Source organism: Alexandromys fortis, unplaced genomic scaffold (assembly GCF_014885135.2).
Source record: "Alexandromys fortis isolate MF-2015 unplaced genomic scaffold, M_Fortis_MF-2015_v1.1 scaffold_1, whole genome shotgun sequence".
NCBI classification, from domain to species: Eukaryota; Metazoa; Chordata; class Mammalia; order Rodentia; family Cricetidae; genus Alexandromys; species Alexandromys fortis.
This window is the reverse complement of record NW_026067927.1, coordinates 2,590,411-2,614,091: the sequence shown is the minus strand read 5'-3', so window position 1 is coordinate 2,614,091 and position 23,681 is coordinate 2,590,411. Positions and strand designations below refer to the sequence as shown.

General features: G+C 44.2%; 1 protein-coding gene across 2 annotated transcripts; it reads left to right on the top strand.

Moving 5' to 3' along the window:
• Window positions 1–21,952, top strand: LOC126502579 (liver carboxylesterase 1-like). Of its 2 annotated transcripts, none has more exons than XM_050143716.1 (14): window positions 1–133; window positions 3,290–3,497; window positions 5,854–5,998; window positions 6,444–6,577; window positions 9,762–9,915; window positions 12,622–12,726; window positions 13,913–14,017; window positions 16,187–16,225; window positions 17,617–17,757; window positions 19,244–19,324; window positions 19,575–19,722; window positions 20,141–20,272; window positions 21,203–21,275; window positions 21,570–21,952. In XM_050143716.1, exons 1-14 carry the CDS (start codon window positions 79–81, stop codon window positions 21,742–21,744), a joined length of 1,695 nt encoding a protein of 564 aa, XP_049999673.1. In that variant the 5' UTR covers window positions 1–78; the 3' UTR covers window positions 21,745–21,952. The 2 variants fall into 2 exon arrangements, with proteins under 2 accessions (XP_049999673.1, XP_049999674.1); XM_050143717.1 differs by having other exon boundaries at window positions 25–133; window positions 3,293–3,497.
• Window positions 21,953–23,681: the final 1,729 nt, after the last annotated feature.

Below are 23,681 nucleotides of genomic sequence, written 5' to 3'. Positions count from 1 at the left end.
TTGAGGTTTGGGGAGGAGACAGAACATCCTTTAAGAGGAGCACAGAGAAGTCAGAGCTGGAAGAACCGTTGTCATTCCATGATGAGTTTCCACGTTCTGGTCCTGATTTTACTTCCTGTTTGCATGACTTATGGTAAGTCCCCTGAAATACAGATACACAGAAACCCTGTTCCAGGGAAGAGGCGGGCAGAACTGCAAGGGTTGACAGGGTTGGTTCTGTAGCACATGCTTGAATTTGGGGCAGTCACGTACCACCAGCCTTGGCCATGAGAGATGATACAGACGACCATATAGTCCCTAAGACCCTGTGGCAGGCGGCAGGCTCAGGAGGCCACTATGCTGATGGCAGGCTTCACATAGGGATGTTCAAAGAGATCAGATTATTTCCCCCTTGATTCTCAGTCTATTTCTAGCTGGATCATGAAATCTCTAAGATAGATCTTTAAATTTTTCTTTTTAGCAGGATGTTAAAGTATGGACCAGGAGCTGGAATGTGGGTCTAAATGTAGCTCAGGCTTTAAGCTGCACATCCTTTAGCCAGTGTTTATTTTTCTGTGTCTGGGTGACCCTGTTTCTAAAATATAATGCTTATCTTATTAGGCTGTAGTGAGGAGGAAAGTGGTGCTTTTTTTCCTAGAACACTTAGATTATGCTAGAGAAGGATACCCACACAGGACATGAGTGTTGCCAATGGGCATCAGGTCATTCAGGAGGTGTGGGGTGGAGAGATGGTGGGCAATGGCCTTTGTGTTTCCCCTGAAAGGAGGGAGAAAGGCAAAAAAAATTGGTGTATAGGACAGGCTATATAGAGTTATCTCAGAGGACTTTGGGGGCACATAGGCTGTTTCCATTTTCTGGTGTTCAGTTTTGGGTGACCAGGACAGCTTGAGGATGGTCCAGGCTTTGAGACCCACATGAAGCTGGTGATGAGCTAGTGAGCTATCAGAGTCCTGGCAACCCAAGCCTCTTCCGGATTTTAATCTTCTTTCTGGACATATGGCACCAGGAGAGGCTGGGAACTGAGTGCAAGGCAGAGCTGGGAAGGACCCAAATTTGGAGCGGGATGTTACTCTGGCAATACCAATATATTTTCGTCTTTAGGAGCTCGCTTCAGGCTGCTTCCAAATCCCACTCATTCACCATTTAAGTGGGCATATTGACAAGCACCCAACAAGGCATCTTTGAGAAACTGTACCAGGGACTAGAATGCACACGTGGCACACAGCAAGTGTCTGATATGTGAACCTGTACACTCCCTATTATATAAGCCACAACTGCTCATGGTCCTTTCTCTTCTCCTCCTCGGGGAATTTATTCCCCCCTCAAGGCTGCTGACCATAGACATACAGGACTGTTGGTGGTAACCATGGAGCAGACATATGAGTTTGCTGCTTCACTTTAGAGTTTCTGGTATTAATGATTGTGTTCTTAGACTATTGGTGGGGCTATATTCTCCATCTTAGACTGAAAGCATTATAAGTCAGAATACCAGAAATTGGGGACTAACAGGGCATGTCTCCGTGAAAGTTCATAAGAGAGATATTTGTAATAATTAGCAGTCACCATAAAAACGTGAATATCCTTAGCATGTAACTGACCCTGGGTACTATGAGACATGAATACTATTTTTTTTCAATTTATCTTAAATAATTTACTCATTATATGCTACCAGTCCATATATGTTGGGAGCAGTGAGACCCCAGATCCTGAATTTCTTGTAATCCCCTGATCTGAGTGCCTACAGCTGCTCTGAGCACGAGACCTTCAGGAGTTCCTGATGGCAGGAGAGTGGTTTCTGGTGGGTTTGGCTGGAGCGTGGCTATCTCTATATAATCTGCTCCTGAACACAATAAAGGAGGCATTCTTGGGGAATTCAAGGATGACCTGTGTCACTGTCTCTCTGTCTGTCTGCGTCTGTATTCTCAACCTCCAGTCCCTTGCCCGAAGCTCGAGAACTGGGTTCTAGCGCACAGAGTGCAGACACGGGGGCTCGGTGCGCTGCACATATATTACATAATACTTTCTTCATCAGGAATGTATATCATTACTATATTCATCACCACAAGTGATTACTAATTATCAATAATTACACGAGAAAAGTCCAGAATGAACAGGAGAATTAGAAGCACAGATATTATTCTTTAAACCTCCCCCATAAAGCATGTCTAATACTTGGACTATTCTTCTCTTAGGCCAAATCTGGATTGTTTTCCTCTCTGCCCACACATTTTGGGAGAGATGCTAACAATCTACCTGTCTCCACAGCAACTGGGAGGGCAGGAGTCAGGATATCATTCCCTGCAGATGGTACCCTGGTGCATAGATTACTGAAGCCCAGACAAGGATGTGTCGAGACTGACCATAATGGAGTGTTGAAAGAGGATGGGGTTGAGTCAGTGTTCCCCGCAGGCAGAAGCAGGGCAGCGGAGAAGCATTGTTTTCTCCGAGAGAATCTTGTCATGAGCACACAGAAGCCCGATACCCAGTCTTTACTCTCTGTATGGCCCAGCTCAGAGCTAACAGCGGAAAGTTCTAGAACTAAATATTTTGTCCTCCAGCATGCTTGTCGCAGATTATTGACCACAAAATAATCTCAATCCAATGCTAGATTCTACCTGCTCATCCCGGGCCATCTTCTCCATCTCCCTCTCCTCATGGAACTCTACTTGGTGGCTTCATAGTCACCTGCCACCATTCCCAGCCAGGCCCTCTGCTCTGGACTCTCTGGGTCATCACACGGTCTCTTTTCTCTGTTTTATACACTCTCTTCCTATCTTACCTTACACCCTCTCTCCCCATCTGTAAATCCAGTTCCTCCACGATCACACCAGTTAGGAGGTCTCACTTCTTCTGACTCCTAAAACCCTTCCTGTTCTTTCCCAGGATAAAACCTCTTTCACTCCAGAGCCAGGGCAAATGTGTCTGTGGCTCTTTCCGTACTGGGCATTCCTCCAGAGACAAGGGGCTATCCTTCCTGCCCATCCTCTCACACATCATGCCCTGGGACCACGATAGATGAATGCTCCTGGAGGCTTTTGAGAGAGAAACTGAAGGTCTTGTTCAGTAGAAGTCCTCTGTTTACAACCACTTTGCTTGCATAGTTTTATACCTCCAGTTCTGATTTATTTATTCCATCATTCTTATGAGTTGTTAAGAATTATCTTCTTTATTTTATGTGAAAAGAGTTGAGGTGACTTACTCAAGGTCACATGCATAGATAATGGAAAAACTCCTGGAATCCAGGTCTGGTCTTTTCCCCTCTGATGTGTCCTCATGTTTTCTTGTCCAGCAGGACACTCATCCTCACCACCCGTGGTGGACACTGTTCATGGCAAAGTCCTGGGGAAGTACGCCAGCTTAGAAGGATTCGAACAGCCTGTGGCCGTCTTCCTGGGAGTTCCCTTTGCCAAGCCTCCTCTTGGCTCCCTGAGGTTTGCTCCACCACAGCCTGCAGAGCCCTGGAGCTTCGTGAAGGACGCTACCTCCTACCCTCCTATGTAAGCCTCTGGAGTGGGCCTGGGTCTCATCCAACAGGGACATCTCTCTCAGGGACACAGAAAGAAGTCAGGCAGTTCTGTAAAAAATTGGAGTCCCTAAGAGCACTGTAGCAATTAAACCAGTGTAAAACTGTCACAGCTTCTTAGAGCCCGTATCCACCATGTGCTTCTTGTGAGTCGGGCATGCCCTGGAAGTTTGAATCCATGAGCAAAGAAAACAGTGATCTTCATGATTCTTGCTGATAGGAGACAACAAGTAAAGTAATAAATTATTTAGCGAATATGATAGAAATGCTAAGCGCTTTGATGAGAAAAAGAAGTTGAACAGTAAGATTCTGTCTCTTCTGTCTTAAATGTTGGTGGGGTGGGGTGGGGTGGGTAAGAATGGATGTGGGTGAGAGGTGATGGAGGTTCACTGCAAATCCAGTCTTGCTAACTAGTCCCAGGCTGACTGGTGGTCGGTGTCACTGTGGCCCGTGGGTGAAGAAAGCTGGGTACTCCAGGTGGTCCAACCGCCACTCCCCAAGAAGTCTGGACACCTGCCAAAGTCAGTTCAGACACTGTCCGTCTTCTCAGGTCCTTCCGGAGGGTTCCAGAACCCCACTTCTTTTGGTCTTCTAAAATGTCTTTCCCTTTAAGACAACACTTAGTCTTTTCATTTCTTGATTACAAGTATAAAGCAAGCAGTTTGCAAAAAATTGTTGGGAAATACAGGAAGCAGAGACAGAAAAACTGAAACCGCACTTGTTTCGTCACCCAGAGAGAACTGAGGGCTTTTCTGTCATACTTTCTTGTCCTTGTCTTTGTGGTACAATTTCTTCCTGATTATACATAGAGGCACTGTGGCGGATTCTTTATTCATTTATAAGAATATCATCAGTATCAACATCTTCCATAGCATAATTATCACAGCCTGATGTTAAGGAGCTGTCTAAATTTTGCTATTGAAATATAGTTTATTTACTCAATTTCTTTGGGGAGGTTATTGAGTTGTCTTTGACATGCTTGACGAAATGAATAAGAATATTGTGGATATGTTTTAGCAACATAATTATACACTTTCATGAATATTTCAGCCCCAGCAATGACATTACTGAGTCAAATAATATGTGCTTTTGGCTCAATTTCCCTTCATAAATATTCTAAATATACACATTTCTTTCATTGATATATGAAAAAGTATTTAGCAGATGCTTGCCAATGTTTGGACTTAATCAAAGAATGCTTGTTTTGTGGTTACTGAATAAGAAAAATAACAATATAAAACCACAGTAATAATTTATAGTATCAAATCTTTGTGTTATAGTTATCTAAATTACTGGTGGTGTTGAACTCTTTTTCCTCTTTGATATTTGAAAATTAAAACACATTGCTATTGTTGACATAGGGCACACTCTCCAAGATGGAAACTGGAAATTCCTCTCTAGTATCTCAGATTTTACCACTTGACTACTGGGCTCCGGGGATGTTGGTTATCCTTTACATGGGATGTAAATATGCTTCCCTCCTGCTCATGATATCTTGGGCAGTTTCTCTAATCAACCTGTGCCCCATCTTTCTCATTTATAAATCAAGGACATGAAAGAACACACTTGTGGCTAATCTGGAGCTCAAACGAGTTATCGCATAAAGAGGTTCTAAATGAATGCCAATTCAAACCAACTAGGAGAACTCAGTTCTCATTAAAAGTTACCATCTGGGAATAATCTCCAAGACCTTTCATCAGGGAAGTAACCGATGGTTATTGGGGCAGGTGAATAATTAGAGACTTAGCAGGCCAGGGCTGCAAGGTCCCTCAAGATAGCATTCTTATCTGCACCTGAAAGATTAGGGACCAGAGCAGGAAAGAAATTCACCCAATGTCACCTAGCACCTTAGTCACTGAGGCAGGACTAGAATGCATCTATTTGCCCCACAGAGAAATGACCCCTGACCTGCTATGGGCTGTGAGACATTGGAGCTAGCTCTTCTGGTTGATGGAAGACTCTCATGAACTGTATCATATTTATGTGGTAGAGAAGTAGGCCACCCTATAGTTCATACAAAGCCCAGCAGAAGAAAGGCCATCGGACAGAGCAGGGAGTGCCATCTCCCAGGGCAAGTTGGTGTGTGAGCAGCTCCTTTCGTGGAGTAAGGCAGCCCGAACACTCCAGGAACAGAAATGATACCAGGTCTGCATTCTCTGCAGATTCAGGAGACTCTACAGCATCCCAGGGTTCCTCAGGAACCTCAAAGACCCTCTTACCCTTGATACCTACCACATTTCCAGGTTCAAGCTCCTCAGGGCAAAGCTGAGCCCCAGGTGACATGCCTAGTATCTGTCTGGTGGACCTCAGATATTCTCTCTCCCTCTCAGGTGCTCCCAAGATGCTACGGTAGGGAAAATGCTCTCCGATCTCTTCACCAACAGAAAGGAGAACATTCCTCTCCAGTTTTCTGAAGACTGTCTCTACCTAAATATTTACACTCCTGCCAACTTGACAAAGAGTATGAGGCTGCCGGTGAGCATGGGGACCACTGATCTGGATTTGTGATTTCCAGCATCTGGTTTTTCTGTACAACTGGAGGGGGAGGAAGGAAGCTGGGTCTAGGGGCTCCATGGGCCAGGATTAGTTCAGAGATCCATAGCATTCTGTAACTATTGGGACTGCAAGTATTCCTTCCCTCACGCTGTCTCAGAGATGTAAACCAGACTGTAGTGGAGATTGCCGTGCACACCTTGCTCTTTCAAGTTCCCTGACACCAACAGAAAGGCAGGGGCTGGTCTTAGTTACTAGAGAGAGAATATGATCCTCAGAGCAGCCTAGGTATAATCCTTGCTAGGCACTGACAGACTTTGGGCACTGATCTCCTTCAGGCAGGGTGAGGAAAAGAAAACCAACATAGACAGTTTCTAATGGCCTTCCTAGTGCTGTTTCTTATGGTCCTTGCTGCTGTGTCCTGCAGGTGATGGTGTGGATCCATGGAGGTTCTCTGGTGGTGGGTGGGGCATCCACCTATGATGGACTGGCCCTCTCTGCCCATGAGAACGTGGTGGTGGTGACCATTCAGTATCGCCTGGGCATCTGGGGATTCTTCAGGTAGGTCACTAGAGACTGCACATTAACTCCCATAATCGTCAGTTGCATACTGATGGTGCACAATAACAAAAAGATGAATTTAGCTTATTTTCTTTGAGAGTCAAAGTCCAAGATCAAGTGACCTCATGGTGGCATCTGGTGAGGCCCTTTATTAGCACTGCCACATTGTCAATGCATCAACAGGGACACCTGACACGCGTGTCCTGTCCTTTCCTGACACGTGTGCCGTTCTTGACACGCGTGCCCTTGCTGACACATGTGCCGTGCCCTTTCTGACACACGTGTCGGCTCTGACACACATGTGCTTTCTGGCACACATGTCCTTTCCAACACACGTGCCGCCCCTGACACGCGCGCCGATTCCGACACGTGTGTCCTTTCTGCCGACACGCATGTGCTTTCCAACACACATGCCATTCCTGACATGTGTGTCGGCCCCGACACAATGTACTTTTCTGGCATGCGTGTCCTTTCCGACACACGTGCCGCTCCTGGCACACGTGACCTTTCTGACACGCGTGCCGTCCCTGACACATGTCGGTTCTGACACACGTGTGCTTTCCGGCACATATGCCGTTCCTGCCATGTGTGCCGGTCCTGACACGCGTGTCAGTTCTGACACGCGTGTGCTTTCTGGCACACATGCCGTTCCTGGCACGTGTGTCCTTTCCAACACACTCGCCGTTCCTGGCACATGTGTCGCTTCCAACACACGTGCCCCCACGCGTGTCCTTTCTGGCATGCGTGACTCTTCTGACACACATGCCGCTTTCTGGCACGCTTGTCGTTCCTGACACACGTGCCGTTCCTGACACACGTGCCATTCCTGAAGCCAATGGTGGGAGTCGAAAGTCTAACTATTATGAACTATAGTATATAGCACATCCAAAATTTCCAGGGATGTATGACTTAGACACATAGATATATTTCATGGTAATGTAGAAAAAAAAAGAGGATCCTTGTTCTTACTATAAGAGCTTTCTCACAGATACCTTCCAAGTGCAGCACCTGAAGACCTAATCATCTTTGTAGCGATGAGGCAAGCAGGCCTGCTTTTCATCCCGCCTGGCTCCTGCCCAGCTAGCTTTACACCCGAAATAACAATACACAGATTGTATTCATTTAAACACTGCCTGGCCCATTAGCTCTAGCCTCTTACTGGCTAACTCTCACATCTTGGATTAACCCATTTCTATTAATGTATGTAGCACTACGAGGTGGTGGCTTACTGGGAAGATTCTAACCTACGTCCATCTTGGGCCAGAGCTTCATGGCGTCTGCCTCATTGCCTTCTTCCCAGCATTCTTTTCTGTCTACTCCACCCACCTAATTTTCTGCCCTATTAGAAGGCCAAGGCAGTCTCTTTATTAACCAATGAAAGTAACATATAGACAGATGACCCTCCACCATCACACCTTCCATTGGGTCTTGTCTATTACAGGATCCTTTACTGTATATTCTTGCTGCATTGGGGAGCAATAAGCCTAGGTAGCACAAACCACATCTAAGTCATAACAGCTGCCGATTCAAAGACTTTAGGACCAAGCTATAGTGATGTAATCTCTATCAGAGCCATTTGCTCAACTCTTTCAAAAAATGTCTGCTCCCTTCATTATTAGCCTCACCCACTTCCTCCTTCCCAAGTAATGCCTGTGGATCTACTTTTGAATGTTTGTACTGTTTCTCATTGCTTCGATCGCTACCCTGTGATGCCCTGATGTGTTCTCTATGGCCCACTCTTAGTGTTGTCCCTTCTGAAACACTTACCTCTCTTGACTTGTGCTGGCAATGCACTACATTCCTCTGTACTTGTGGTCATTGCATAGCACAGTGGTTGAATAGTTTTCAAATGCTATACATCTTCTCACAGGAAAGGAAAGGAAGGACCGTCTTCTGAATGAACTTAGTGAGTGCTCCTGCAGGCATGTTTTCATCTGCCCATGCTCTCCAGGCTGCCACAGAGGAAAATTAAGACCTTCAATGGTACTCCTAACCACATGGGACTCACGACATCAGCCACAACAATCAGTTGCTACTGCCTCTTTGAGAGAATCCTTCTCCTGGCTTTGGTTATGCACCATCTTGTTTGATGCTCCATCTCCCTCCCCGGTGAAGCCCCAAGTGATTCCAGCTGTCCATTTGCTGCTCCCCATCTGTAGTCCTCAGCTCTCCTTTGAACCTCAGGCACTTGCCTTTAGCTCCCTTGTCTTGTTTCCCTGGGATGTCTACAGAATGCCTTTACAGTGTTCATGGAACTGTAGACTCCATGTATCTCCCTAAAAAATATATCTCTTTCCTCCAAGGTTCCCTGAATAGCTGCTGTCAGCTCCACCTTCCCCTTTGATCAGGAGAAAGGCTTCCTAGAAACCTGGATTCTTCTTTCTTGCCCTCTCTACATTCAGTTCCATATCAAATTTTCATGGTTTCCTTTGAAATATGCTCAGAATCTAGTTACCTTGAATCTATTTCTTCCTACTAATCAAAGCCCTATGTCTTTGTCCTGAATGATATCTTAACCATTTATTATTAAAATATTGCTAATATCAGGATTTGATTATGTGTATCTCAGAGTGAGTTATGTCTTACCACTGGAGAGGGTCCCCACTTGGTCTACAAGGACATACAAGTCCTGGCCAAGGCTCATAATGCATACTCTTCGCACATTACACACTAGTTTCATACACAGCTTTGTTCTCATGGCCCTGAGGCCTTTGTACTTGGCTCTACTTCCTTCCTATGATAACTTCTGAGATAGATGTGTTCATTCTGTTCAGTCCTCTATTAAATGCTGGTGTCTCAAAGGATCCCTCCATGGTCGTGAAATCTTTCATTCTTTCCTCCAGGCCTCCTGCTAGCTCCTTGGCTCATTTTAATGTCCCCACTAGATGGCATTATGCTCTCTTTTCATCTCGTTCTGATTTTTGGAAGTTTTTGTTTAGTTCTCAGGTGTGCTCTAAGTCTTAAACCACTCTGGGGTACATAATGATACCTCAGCAACACTTCCTGGGAGAGGAAAGCCCCACTTAGAACAGTGCTATCAGGATTAGGGGCAAAGAAGGTCCCTGTGTCAAGAATGCAGAAGAAGACGTATCCCTGAAAGCTCACGCTGAGCTCCTGGTCAATCTGTGCTCTTTAGAACCTGCTGGGACATCTCTGCCCATACTTGCACCCTATTGTCTTGCAGCACCGGAGATGAACACAGCCGGGGGAACTGGGGCCACCTGGATCAGCTGGCTGCATTACGCTGGGTTCAGGACAACATTGTCAACTTTGGAGGAGACCCAGACTCTGTGACCATCTTTGGAGAGTCAGCAGGAGGTGAAAGTGTCTCTGTTCTTGTAAGTGTCCCCGGCACCAGGCCTCATGCCTAGACTTTATGTGGCCATTAATAGGATCTCTTGGAGGCCAGTCAATTCAGCCATGGTATTTTTGCTCTCCTTGAGTTCAATTTACTAATTGTACAATATCAGATAGTGTTGAGCAAAGGGTCAACTTTTCCTTGACCCCAGAAAGCTTAGAACTGAGGTTTATGCAGTATCATCCAATTCTGTCTGGATCAGTGACATACCCATCTTTTATTGTAGAGGCTCTTCTTCTTTGCTAATCACTTAGCATTAGGACTTTACCAGTTTAGGGAACTAGGGGTTGATAGAATACAAATAGGGAGAAGTAAAAAAAAAAATGAGTTAGACAGAATGTCATTCAATGGCTACAAGATAGGTCTATGTGTTGAGGGGACTTGATAACAGACAAGGGTTTCCTCTAGGTGATATGAGGATTTTTCTATCCTTAGAGGCAGAGCACCTGGGTTTGAGGAACGAGAGGTTGATAAAGGTGGCTGAGGGGAAGAATGAGCCAAGTGACAAGTGGAGAGTAGAACAGAGAATGTGGGACACAAACACAGTCCAGGGGACAGTGATGTGTCATGTTGGTGTGGAAGTAGGCTATGGATACTGAGGACACAGAAGGTGTTGGGAGAGGTAAGGAACTCTTCGGCTGCCTCAGGGCGGAGCACAGGGTTATCCCTATGGCCTCATCTATCTACAATTTTTAAGCACTTCCTTTTAATATTGTAATATAGCGTATTAATTCTCCCAAAGCATTAATTCTCTTATGTAAATTATCTTTTATAATTGATTGATATTCCATGGTTAGGATGAATTTTTTACCAATTCAATCTCCTAATAATGAAATTTCAAGTTATCTTGGCACAGTTTTCTAGCAAGAGCCTGCAGCTAGATGAGTCACAGGCTTTAGGGGAGAACATATGTAACTGGATGTTTCTCTCTCACTTACCAGTTCCCAAATAACCACTTAGAAGCTTATAATAATTGCAAACTGTTTGGTCTATTAGCTCAGGCTTATTATTAACTAGCCCTTACAACTTAAACCAACCTATTTCTATTACTGTATATTTTACCTCAAGCTTCATGGTTTATTACCTCACGTCTTGTTTCTCTGACAGTTGCTGGGGTCTCCCTGACTCCGCCTTCTTTCTCTCCATATCTCGCTTGGATTTTCCACCTGGCTTTATTCTGTCTAGCTATTGGGCAAATTAGCTTGTTTATTAACCAATGATAATAAAACATATTCACATCATCCCACATCAAACATACTGCTATTATTTTGCTAAATGAGCATAGTACTAAAGCAACCTCTAAGAATTTATCCTTATACCTACAGGTTAGTGCATTCTCTCAACGCTCACCAGAGAAGCATCTTTTTTTTTTCTTCAGTAGATGGTGATGAATGCAAAGACTTGAAACTGGTTAGGGTGCAGAGAATAAGAGACTACAGGATGTGCAGTAGCCCTAAATGGGTATCTATATCATACTTCTTTCCCTAAGACTCAAGGATCATTGCAGAAGCGGCGGGAGGATTGTATGAGCTAGAGGTGGTGGATGACGACAACACACGGATGGCGTGACAGGGCAGCTGCACATATTAACTCACAGTAGTCATGACAACAGGCACAAGGCCTGTGAGAGCTCAAGGCAGACAAATCTCAGCACGCAAAGGGAAGGGTGGCATGGAGTTCTACCTCCATCTGAGGAGCTATTGCAATGGATAATTACTGGGACAAGAAGTGCTAGTTTTCCTTAAGGCAGCAGTTCTCAGCCTATAGGTTGTGACCCCGGTGAAGAGTGAATGACCCTTTCACAGGTGTCACCTACGGCCATCAGAAAACACAGATGTTTATATTAGGTTCCGTAGCAGTAACAAAATTACAGTTCTGAAGTAGCAACAAAAATAATTTTATGGTTGGGGGGGGTCACCACAGCATGAGGAACTGTATTAAAGGGTTGCAGCATTAGGAAGGTCAAGAACCACTATTTTAAGGGGTTATCTCCTGGTAGGTAGAATAAGCTCCAGTGGCCAAAACTTCAAGACCATATGGACTTTGTGGGTTTAAAAAGACAAGGACACAAGTTGGGCAGGTAGGGAAGAGGGATGGGCCAGTGGGGAACTGGGAGAGGAGAGGTGAATATGATAAAAACTCATTGTATAAAATTCTTAAAAAATAAAAAAACACAAATTTTCCATTATAAATATCATGGGGAGTCTTAGATTTCTCTTTTGTAGCTCCTTTATCATATACATTTTTATTTTTGTTTCCTTTCTCTACTTTGGCTCAAACCCAGAACCTCAGGCATATGAGGTAAAACTTTAGCTAGGCTCTTTTTTTGGGCGTGGGGGGGGTCAAAATTGCTTTTTATAGGGTTAATTCTAAGAAATAGAAGTGCTTAAATGGATTTGATGTCAGGGATTGTTAACTCTCTTTCCAATAGTTTTTGTCATTATGATTGAGTACTTAACTTTCTGTTCGGCTTCCTTCCAAACTCTGGTTCTACACCAGTTTCTCTCAGGAACTCGGCCATACAGGCAGCCTGAGATGCTTTCTGGGATACACGGTTGTGTCTATAGCGTACCAAAGTCCCCGGTTGAACAGCCAGGGCCAAGAAGCAGATAGAGGGAGGGAGACTTCAAAGGCAAGAGAGTCACTGACCACTCCTGTGAATACGAGCTCTGCTTCTTCCTGTCAGGTGTTGTCTCCTCTGGCCAAGAACCTCTTCCACAGGGCCATTTCTGAGAGTGGTGTGGCCCTCACCCCTGGTATGGTCAGGAAAGATGTCAAACCTGTCGCTGAGGTAAGACCTACCTTGGGCAGCTCCCATGCCCTTTCTCCTGCTCTTCTGGAGTCCTTGGCAGTCTTTCTTGCCTAGAGATTTGGGTCTAAACCACACAAGGTCCCAGTGCAGAGAGAGGAAGTGGACATGAGCCCTCAAAAGTACTGTTCACAAAAGGAAAAAAATAGTGTTCTCTGACTGAATCTCACTGAATATACAATCTACTAGTAAGGGCAGGCCCCATACAGGGCCAACACAAAATGAACCCAGTAACATTTTTGGAGGTGTGTGTGTGTGTGTGTGTGTGTGTGTGTGTGTGTGTGTGTGATAATACTTAGTCTGGGCATTTGATTTCCAGTTTTGTGATTCTATGAGGTTTCTGTTTGTGAACACGTGTGTCACTGCTTCTATAAGTTTCTACTGCTTTTTCTTTGACCTTTTTCCTATTTGTTGTTATAACCCTCCTCCTCCTCATTATTATTGCTACTATTATTATCATGAGATATATTATTATATATTATCATGAGAGAGAGATGGGAAGAGTGTGAATTTGGGTAGGTGTGGAGGTAGGAGGATCTGGGAGGAGTTGGGGGAGGGGAAACTGGAATTGGAATATATCGTATGACAAAATTAAAGATGCTCAAGGAATACCAGACATGAGAACGGCTGAGCCAGAAAGCCTGCAGGGCTCCACTCAAACCACGTTCTCTAAGTTTGGATATATCTTCATATAATTTGTGCGGTCTAGGCTTCCTATAAATTGTGACATATAGAGATATGAAACCTTCCTTCACTATATCCCTGGCACTAGCTTTCCTTATGAGGCAGGTGCAATAATCACTCTTATTTACTGGTAGAAAAATGGACAGGAAATGACCAGAGAGTGCAAGAGGCTGTTGTGAAGCATACAGTGAAATTTAAGATCCCTTGCTCTTCACTGAATTGAACACAGCTCGTGCTAAGTCCTCTGCTTTGACAATGTGCCCATTTTTTAAAGTTCAAGTAACAGAGATATGGATATAACGCCATTATCTCAGTTAGAAGCCGATGTCAACCTCTGCTAGTCACATGCCTGTGGGTCCAGAGAATTTTCAAGGACTTTATGCCTTCTTCAGAAATCGAAGACGGCAGCAAACCCTTCCGTCTACACGGATGGAGGGAAGGGCCACTGACCTTGACCTCTGCTGTTACTTTTGATTTTGTATAGCAAGTCGCCATTGCTGCTGGGTGTAAAACCACCACATCAGCAGCCATGGTTAACTGCCTTCGCCAGAAGACAGAGGACGAACTCATGGAGATCAACCTGAAATTGGTAGGTATTCTCTTCTGAGTGGCCCCACCTGTGTCCTTATCTCAGGACTTACCTATTCAGCTGTACCTTGCTTTGAGTGAGTGGTCTGGCTGGGAAAGTTCTCATCTATTAGAAGCCTTTTGATCCAAACTTGGAAATTTACCATCCTATGTTCTTATGAAATGTCATGACTATAAGAAAGCCCCAAAGCAGCAGGTATTACATTACACTACAAATGAAAATTGTGTGAGAGGGCTGGGGATGTGACCCGTACTATAGCACTGGCACAGCCAGGGCAAAGCCCTCAGCTCTTCAACCATTTCTATCCTAAAGAAACAAATCATCCTATTAATGTTTCATATCTATTTAAAAATTAAAATTCCCCATTCCACAAATAATTACTATTATGAATTTTAAGATGGGGTTATTAAGCACATTTTTAAAAAGGATTGTGGCACAATTTATCTTCACTTCTTAAAATGTTTAATAAGTAATAAACTATTTTATTATTATTCCAATAATAATTATTCCAATAATTTAGATTTTATGAGATTATTTCCCAATTTTGGGAATAGACTTCCTATTCTTCCTTCCTTCTCTCCCTCCCTCCTTCCTTCTCTCTTCCCTTCTTTTCCTTTCTTTCTCCCTCTCTCTTTTGTTTTTCTAGACAGGGGTTCTCTGTATAGTCCTGGCTGTCTCAGAACTCCCTCTACAGACCAGGCTGGGCTCAAATGCACAGATCTGCCTGCCTCTGCCTCTTGAGCCTGGGATTAAAGGTGAGTGCCAACATGCTAGGCTTTTCCCCACACTATTTCTTTATCTGTCATCCATCCATCCATCCATATCCATCCATCCATCCATCCATCCATCCATCCATCCATCCATCCATCCAGTATAGCTATTTTTTTATTTCTAAGGTTATACAACTACAAAATCTCTTCTTTCCTTTTCATCCATCCAAATGCTCTCATATGTCCTTCCCCACTCTCCTTCAAATTTGTGACCTGTTTTCTCACTAGTAGTTATTGCATAAATATATGTATTTGTCTATTCAAACATATTCCTAAATATAACCTGTTCAGGCCATAAAATGTTACTTGTATTTATGTTCTCAGGGCTGATCATTTGGTACTGGACAACCAATGGGTGTGCTCTTCCTGGGGACGGTACCACCTCCCTTAGCTCCCAACTTTCCCTATTGCCTTTAGTTCTTTGTGTAGGATCAAGGCATTATAGGTGTTACCCTATCCACTACAGTGGCTAGATCCTAGGACTGATTCTCATATAGAGGCCAGACCTGAAAGCTAAGCCATAGAATTGTGAACACTGCAGTCTTGATGAACACACTACAGAAAAGCATGGTTTAGACAGGTCATTGAGATTGTTAGGGTTAGGGTTTGCTAATTGTAAGAGAACAAGAGGCAAAAGGCTTCAGACACAGAAAGGAAAGAGCAACAGAATCTTCAGGTGACTCATGTCTTGGGATGTGGCACTCTGGAGGTGTTATTGAGAGTCTACACCACAGCTTTCCATGTTTCTTTACTGGCATCTTTCTGAAGCACATTTATCTTCTTGTCACGTTAAAGACAGAGTACTTCACAGTTATGTGCTATTTCCTTATAAACTGTCTAGTTCAGACATCTGATTTGAATTCTGTTGGATTGACAGTGTATGTATCTGTCTTTGGACTAGTCTCTTAAGTTCAGGGCTATGGTGACTCAACTCACATACAGATGTCTGAGTTGAAAAAGAGAGCGGGGAAGGGTGGGAGAGGAACAAACCAGTTCTCTTTGATGGCCCGTTCTACCTCCTGCTCTATCTCACCATTATATCCCTGCTACCAAAGTCATTTTATTATTTCTTTTTCCCTCAAAGGAGAATTGGGGGTGTTGTTACCAGGGGTAATGGGTAGGTAGAAAAGATAAAGAATACCCTAGGCATAGGTATTAGTGTCTTTCCCAGAGCTCCAGCAATCTTGGCTCTGAGTCTGAGACTCTGCCCGTTTGATGCTATCTTCTCTCATCCTAGCCCATGCCAATATTCAGAGAATTCTGTGCAGTCTTCTGTTACCTTGGGCTCACATAAGGAGGAGCCAGGAGGGAGAATCTGATACCTTAGGGATGATGGCCAATGGATCAGCTCTTACACATGGCGACCATCTCACCAAAGTCTCTACCTCTGTCTTCACAGAAACCCTTTAAGGTCAATTTGCTTGGAGACCTCAGAGAGGTAAGGACCTTTGCCCTCTAAATTATCAGTTCTTAATCTTCTTAGTATTATTTTATGTTGAACTACGAATGGAGAATTTTCCTGTGTAAATTCCTTGTGTGTATACTTCTGATGCCCTACGAGGGAAAATCATTTTTCAGGGTAACATGAGGACAAGAGTTCAGTCCTGCCTGACTCCTACTGCAGTGCTCCCTGTCAACAGTATATATCCCCCCTAGATTCCCCATTCTTGTTTACATTCATTCTTCCAAAATGGCACTGCTGGGAGGAGGCTCCGTTCGAACCTTCCACTGTCTATGGCATCTCCATTTCAGTTTTGAAATGTGTGACCAGGGGGGAAAAAAGATGCTATGTGTTCAGATTTAAGAGAGAAATGAAACTGGCAGGTGGTGGGAGCCTTAGTTAACAGCACAGCGTATCCCGAAGAGGAAGGAAGTGTATCTGTTTGTCTTGCTGGGGGGGAAGAACTGCTGTGTGGGCAGTATGGGATAAAGCTGGGTGGGATGGAAAGGCAGCTGTCTGCAGACACGGGAGCTGGTTAACCTTTTCTTTTGTTCTGAAGGTTTGGTTTTTCTTTCTTTCTCCTCCCTTCCTTCTTTACCTCTTTTTGGAGATGATGTCTCTGTCTCTAGCCCGGGCTAATCTGGAATTCAGAATGTAGCTCAGGCTCACTTCAAAATCGTAGCGCTCCTCCTGCCACAGGCTCCTGAGTGTTAGAATTTCAGGCATGGGCCACTAAGCCCAGCTCATGATGATGAATTCTTTTAAAAAACATGATGGAAAGCATGCTTGTGAGACTGAAACCAAAAGGAGTTTACAGTTGAGTTACTCGGATCAGAAAAATGTTAAACTTTTCCTCGCCATTGTATTTATAAATGCTGCATGCATTAATAAACCTAAACAGCATAATGCACTTATAAACAGGAACTCCCTCACAAATAAGAACTAATGGAAACTTTGTAACCAGAGGCTCCTAGGGTTTGAGAATTCCAACTCTAGATTCCTCCTTGGAACAGTGACACAGTATTTGCTAATTTTATATTTACTGCAACTTTGAAGACATAGTTACTACGAAGAGCAATATCACTATATTTGGGTAATATCTATATGTATACATATGTATTTACGTGTAAATAAATGTCAATTATTCTCATATCAAGTATATTTTAATTTAAATGAGGATGCTATGCGCACCCCTCTGCATCATTACTGCTAGCTCCCAGTTGGAGCTCTGTCCTCGTGTCTCAGCCCCCTTGTCAGGATTCCAAGTCTCTGTGACTATGGCTCATAGCTGCCAGAGTCTGGGTACTGGCCTTGCATTCACAAAGGTAGGGACATAAGCATTCTCTGTGAAGAAACAATCACAGATATTGCATTGTTCTCTTCCCCAGAGCTGCCCCTTCCTGCCGACTGCAGTTGATGGAGTGTTCCTGCCAAAGACTCCAGAAGAGATCCTGGCTGAGAAGAACTTCAGTACTGTCCCCTACATGGTGGGCATCAACAAGCAAGAGTTTGGTTGGCTTCTTCCACTGGTAAGAAAGTAAAGACATCACGCGGACACACTCTTCCACCCTAAGTCATTCAAGTCTTTACTACCTCTTCTCTGAGTCCAGAGAAGCTGAACTGATTGTCCTGAGTAGATATTGGCACGAAAATCTTCTCCAAGATGGTTCAAATGTCTCCTGAGGGTTCAGTCCTCAAAGACCTTGTCATGTATCTCATGAATACTCTGTCTTCCTATTAAAGAGTCCTGAATTGACCCATAGAGATACTAATTGTGCCTTTCTCAGAAGGATGTCAGATATGGGAAGGAACTAGAGGTTCAAGAGAGCTGGGCCTGGCATAACTGTTTCCAGTTTGCATGTGGAGTTCCAGGTCCTGTGGATCTCCACACGTGATCTAAGGCCCCTCGGTGGACAGCTAAGCCAGATGCTAGCTAAAGCAATAGGATAGGCTTTATGCAGTAACATGACTGCAGTAAGTTAAACAATCAATCATGACTGGAACGAACATCTCTGACACTAAAGATATAGATGACTCCAGGATGAGCTGAGAACAAAGAGGGCACTGCAGTTGAGTCCAATGGCTATACCCAGGCTTTGTGAACTAACAGTCACCTGCAGGACAACTGTCAAGCCTTCTTCATGATAGGACTCAGGATTGTGAAGTGCAGTGCTCATGGAATTCAAATACCTCTCCATGGAGACTGGCAGTCTGGCCAAGACTTGTCTCCCCCAATATGTTATTCAAACATGTTTTGAGTTATTTTTATTGTTTAGAGATTACTTTCACATTCTTGAGAAAATATTTTGAGTCTAGGAGTCATATCCCAAGCAGGAAAATGGTCGACAATTGAAGCTTTTTAGAATGACTGCATCTGAAAGCATCACCTTTTCTCAGGCAGGCGTTGTAGGAGATTCTGCTTATTCCAGGGTGTTCCTTTGGCTGCTGTGCTACTTGGCCATGTGATAGTCCTGTCTCTGAGTGTAGAGGTTCAGATATGACCAGAGCGTGCGTAGAGTTCTTCAACTCGCACTGCATGAGGATTTCAGAGGTCATCAAGAACACAAGCATTATGACTGATAATTGGTTTCCTCTGTCACCTGAGTCTGAGGGATGTATGTTCTATGGCCTCTGTCCCTGAGCTCTCTGCTTCTGTATACATCACCATTGTTTAAATTTTTTCTCATCAACTGGAGGACCAGCATACCCCATAGATTAACATGTCAAACACACACACACACACACACACATACACACACACATACAACACACCACACCACACACACATGCACACAGGCACACACATGTCTGTGTGCACATGCTTTAGTATGTTTTGAGCTTCGAGATGTAAGTCCTTTTGTCTCACTGATTTTTTTTTAACTCTTGGAAGATCTATGTTCATTGAGACCCAACAAAGAAATTTCATGCTTTTAATTGAGTTCATTGGTTTTCTTATTGGGTTCTTTCTCTTAATTCTTGAAGATTCTCAAGTTCTCAATATTTTTTTTTCAACAGATTATGGGGTATCCACTCTCTTCAGGCAAACTGGACCAGAAGACAGCCACATCTCTTCTGAGGAAATCGAGTCCCTTTCTCGTAAGAGGCTGATGGGGGATTGTAAGAATTGATGAAAGAGCACAGAAGGGCTGGGGGCTCATCTCAAAGGACAGAAACACCAATGGCACAAACATATGTAGGCTTGGAGTTCTGCCTCATTTTCATGCCTTGAACCCTTCATCAACCTAGCAGAGACTAAAGGGTTAAAAAAAGGTTCATGATCAATAAACTGGCCAAAGTCACATTGCTTACCATTTAGGACAGGGGTTACTTCCTTGATCCATTTCAGAATGTCCCCGAGGATGTGATTCCTGCAGCCATTAAGGAATACTTAGGAGGGGCCGAAGACCTTGTCCAAAATAGAGACCGGTTCGTAGACTTGATCGGAGATGTGTTATTTGCCGTGCCCTCTGTCATTGTGGCTCGTCATCACAGAGGTGAGACCCAGGGGTTATGTTGCAGAGGGTCGCTGGCATCAATATTAGTTTCTGACCCATTTATCTCTGAGCACGGAGAGATGTGGACACTGCTGAGAGTTAGGCCCTGAGTCTTGGTTCTACATGATCGGGGATGTGTACTGTCCTGCTGGGTTATCTGCTCATGCTGAGGAAAAGACCCAAATGCACGCAGTTAATTCAGAAGGTGATTTTGGAAAGTAGCAGTCAGGAGATGAGGAAGTGACCCAGGAAGATCAGGAGGCTCATGGTGCCACACGGCCACACATGTGTTCAGCATAGATGGTGGAAGCTGGAGAGTGCCAGGGAACAGTCAGGAGCTCCTTTTGGAGCTGGGAACCTTGAGACCATCCAGATTTATGCCTCCACATGAATTGAACGTGGACCGGTGTCTTTTCAGATGCTGGAGCCCCCGTCTACATGTATGAATTTCAGTATCACCCAAGCTTCTCGTCGGATCTGAAACCCGAGATGGTGACGGGAGACCATGGGGATGAACTCTTCTCAGTATTTGGTGCCCCATTTACAAAAGGTAATGGTTCCTTCTTAGTTATGGAGTCTGGAATTAGAAGGCCTGAGCGCCAGTCTTTTTTTTTTTTTTTTTTTTGGGTATCCTTGAGAGAGTTTCTCCTCTTTGATCTTAGTTTCATGATTCAACAGAATGGACCTGAGGTAGCTTGAGCAGTCCCTAGTCTTTCCCTGCCCAATGGACATGTAAGAGTCTCCAGTATACAGTCTCTTAGAATCCTGACCTGTAACTTCATCTGCAGGGCATCGCTTGAAAAAGAGAGTGCCGGTAGTTTCCTACTCCTAGGCGTATGGGGAAGGCTGGAATTTGCATTAACTTTGAGTTAGGTATAAAGTGTTTCTCCATATGTCACGATTTATTTAAAACTCACCTATTTTTAGCTTATGCACTATTTGAATATTTTCACAAATGTCTCCCATACCTTAACCCTCAGCAGTTGCATGTGACTCATGACCTCTCTCATGGCACACCAGTGTCTCCATGGCACACCTGTGTCTCCAAGCTGAATTACTCATGAGGATCTTTACATTTCTCATATATTTCAGACTATTAAAGGTGTGTGTGTGTGTGTGTGTGTGTGTGTGTGTGTGTGTGAGAGAGAGAGAGAGAGAGAGAGAGAGAGAGAGGAGTCTTAAAGAAAGACCCAACAGTCAATAGCAGTCCTACAAGGTAGAGAAAGCCTGCTGGCATCTCATTCTATGGGAAAATCTGAAGATGCATCCTAGAAAGCAAAAGCATCCAGCTTACTAATGAACCACATGCACATCGCTGAATGTGTGAAATTGGTCAGGATTTTATTCAAATGCAGATTTTCACCCAGTTGATATGGAATAAGAGTACAGAACCTACCACGGTAAAGGCTTATATGGCAGAGATGCTGTTGGCCTATGGACCAGTAGGAGCAACTAAGGGCTTTTATCCTCTTCCTCACAGGGGGTGCCTCAAGTGAAGAGATCAATGTCAGCAAGATGGTGATGAAGTTTTGGGGCAATTTTGCTTGGAATGGGTGAGACTGGTGGACAGGGTTAGTGGGAGAAGTAGGATGTTATGGGGAGACGAATGGGGAAGAGGTGGATTTTAAAGTTTGAGTGGACAAAGGCCTGAGCATATGACCATAGTACTTTGACAATGAGAGCTCTCTAACAGTGGTCAGGCTGTCCAAGTAGATGGAGCGCTCCTCATCCTCAGAACGGTAAGTCCCATGGCAGCAATATATATCCATACACCGAAGATCCATCCAATTTAGAGAGAAACACGGGAACCACATAGCAGATTTGAGAAACTTTGATTTTGATTCCAGGAACCCCAATGAGAAGACATTGTCTGCATGGCCAGAATACGATCAGAACGAAGGATACTTGAAGATTGGTGCAACCACTCAGGCAGCCCAAGGCCTGAAGGATAAGGAAGTGGCATTTTGGACTAAAGTCTGGACCAAGGAGGCGGTGGAGAAGCTCCTCCAGGAAAAAAATTGAACTTTCAAAAGTGGGAAGCCCAGCTAGCCTTGTGGGGAGGGCAATGCAGCAAAGGCAGAGTTAGACCATGTGGTGTTTATAGATGAAAAGGCTTCTTATTGTGGGGACTTCAGAACTGTGTGTGATGGGACATGGGAAGGCAAGAAAGATGGGATGCTTATCTCATGGCCCCAATTTGCAGAAAACTCTAGCTCTTTTAGAGAACAAACCACTGTCTGTGTCATGTCTTTGGCTCCAAATGAAGGTCCCCTTCTCTGGCAGAGGAGGATGAAGGAACTGAAAAGGGAAAATGATAAAAACCAACACAGGAAGACAACACCATGGGGGGTGTGAAGAAAGAGTTTTCCTGAAATATAGAGGCAGGCAGGGACTTGGGAGGAGGGAAGTGTGAGTATTAACTAGCTCACCCTCCCTCTCCGGATGGAAACACTCTCCTGAACGTTTGGAGAATGACTAGATGCTAGAGTTTACGAAAGTGCTCAAAGCTGCACACGGGCTACACCAAGGGTATAGAATTCCTGGGAACCAAAGACCCAAGGGGGAGATTCCATCCATCAGAGACTCTTCTCCATGAGGGGCTGGCAGGTGTCCATGATTAACTGGGGACAGTAGAATGATCGAATAAAGATTGTCCCTTGGGTTCAGGTTCAAAACACTTCACAGTGACTGGAGAGATGATCTGGCAATTAGCAGCACTTGTTGCTCCTCCAGAGGACCTGGGCTCAATTCCCAGAACCCACATAGTGGCTCACAACCATCTATAATTCCAGTTTCAAGGGTTCTGATGCCTTTTTATGACTCCTGTGAAAACCAGGCATGTACCTGGCACACAGGCATAAATGTAGGCATAAACTCTCATACATATACAACAAGCAGACACACAAACACAGCAGATCACATAGGAACAAATCCCATGGCAATTGGAGGGAAAATAGCAAGGTGATCTCCCCTTTGGTTTTGGTGAAGACTTATTAAGAACACAAAAAGGAAAATGGTGACAATTCACATTCTTAGCAGGGGAGGGGAAGCTGTCATGGTTGGAGATCACCATAGATCTTTAAGTGTTGATGTCTTAGGGCTTCTACTGCTGTGATTAAACACCAGGATCAAAAGAACTTGGGGGAAAAAAAGGGTTTATTTTGTCTTACAGTTCTACATTACAGTTCATCACTGAGGGAAGTCAGGGCAGGAACTCAAGGCAGGGAGAGACGGGGAGGCAGGAGCTGGTGCAGAGGCCGTGGAGGAGCGCTGCCACTGGCTTGCTCCTTGTGGTTTGCTCAGTCTGTTTTCTTATAAAACCCAGGACCACCTTCCTAGGGGTGGCACCACCCACATGGAATGAGCTCTGCCCTATCAATTACTAATTAAGAAATGTTAAGCAGACCTGTTTGCAGGCCAATCTTATGAAGGCATTTTCTTGGTTAAGATTCCATCTTCCCAGATACGAGTAGTTTGTGTCACGCTGCCAAAAATAAACCTCAAAAAACAAAAACTAAAAAACCCCAAATACAACCAACACAGTTGAGAAGCACAGAATCATTGAGAAGGCTCCATTTCCAAGACTGAGGAACACAGAGTCCTCCTAAAATTGAGACTAGACCCAAATGAGAGAAATCACTTCTGGGTGCTACTCCTGAGTCAGTAGACATGAATTGTCAAATACTAGAAACTGGCTGGGAAGAGAAAGCAACTCACCCTGGAGGGAGGTAGAAACAGCAGGCAAAATACAGAACAAAAATAGCATCAAAGATACGAGGTAATACTTTACACTTTTTGAAAAATTCTTCACAGATCTGGAATCGAATAGAAGACCCTGACTTTAACCCACAAACCTATGAACACCAGAGCCTATAGCTACATCTTTTCCAAACTTTTTCTGCAAACTGGTTCCAGAGATTTCTGGACCCCATGCTTAAGAATAGTCATGGCAACAACCC

What these genes read in the sequence shown, in the direction of transcription:
- LOC126502579 (XM_050143716.1), top strand. Translation starts at nt 79, where the DNA reads ATGATGAGTTTCCACGTTCTGGTCCTGATTTTACTTCCTGTTTGCATG. An exon ending in TGGAGATCAACCTGAAATTG is followed by an intron (nt 14,018 to 16,186) that starts GTAGGTATTCTC and finishes CTGTCTTCACAG; the next exon opens with AAACCCTTTAAGGTCAATTT. An exon ending in TGGTGCCCCATTTACAAAAG is followed by an intron (nt 20,273 to 21,202) that starts GTAATGGTTCCT and finishes TCTTCCTCACAG; the next exon opens with GGGGTGCCTCAAGTGAAGAG.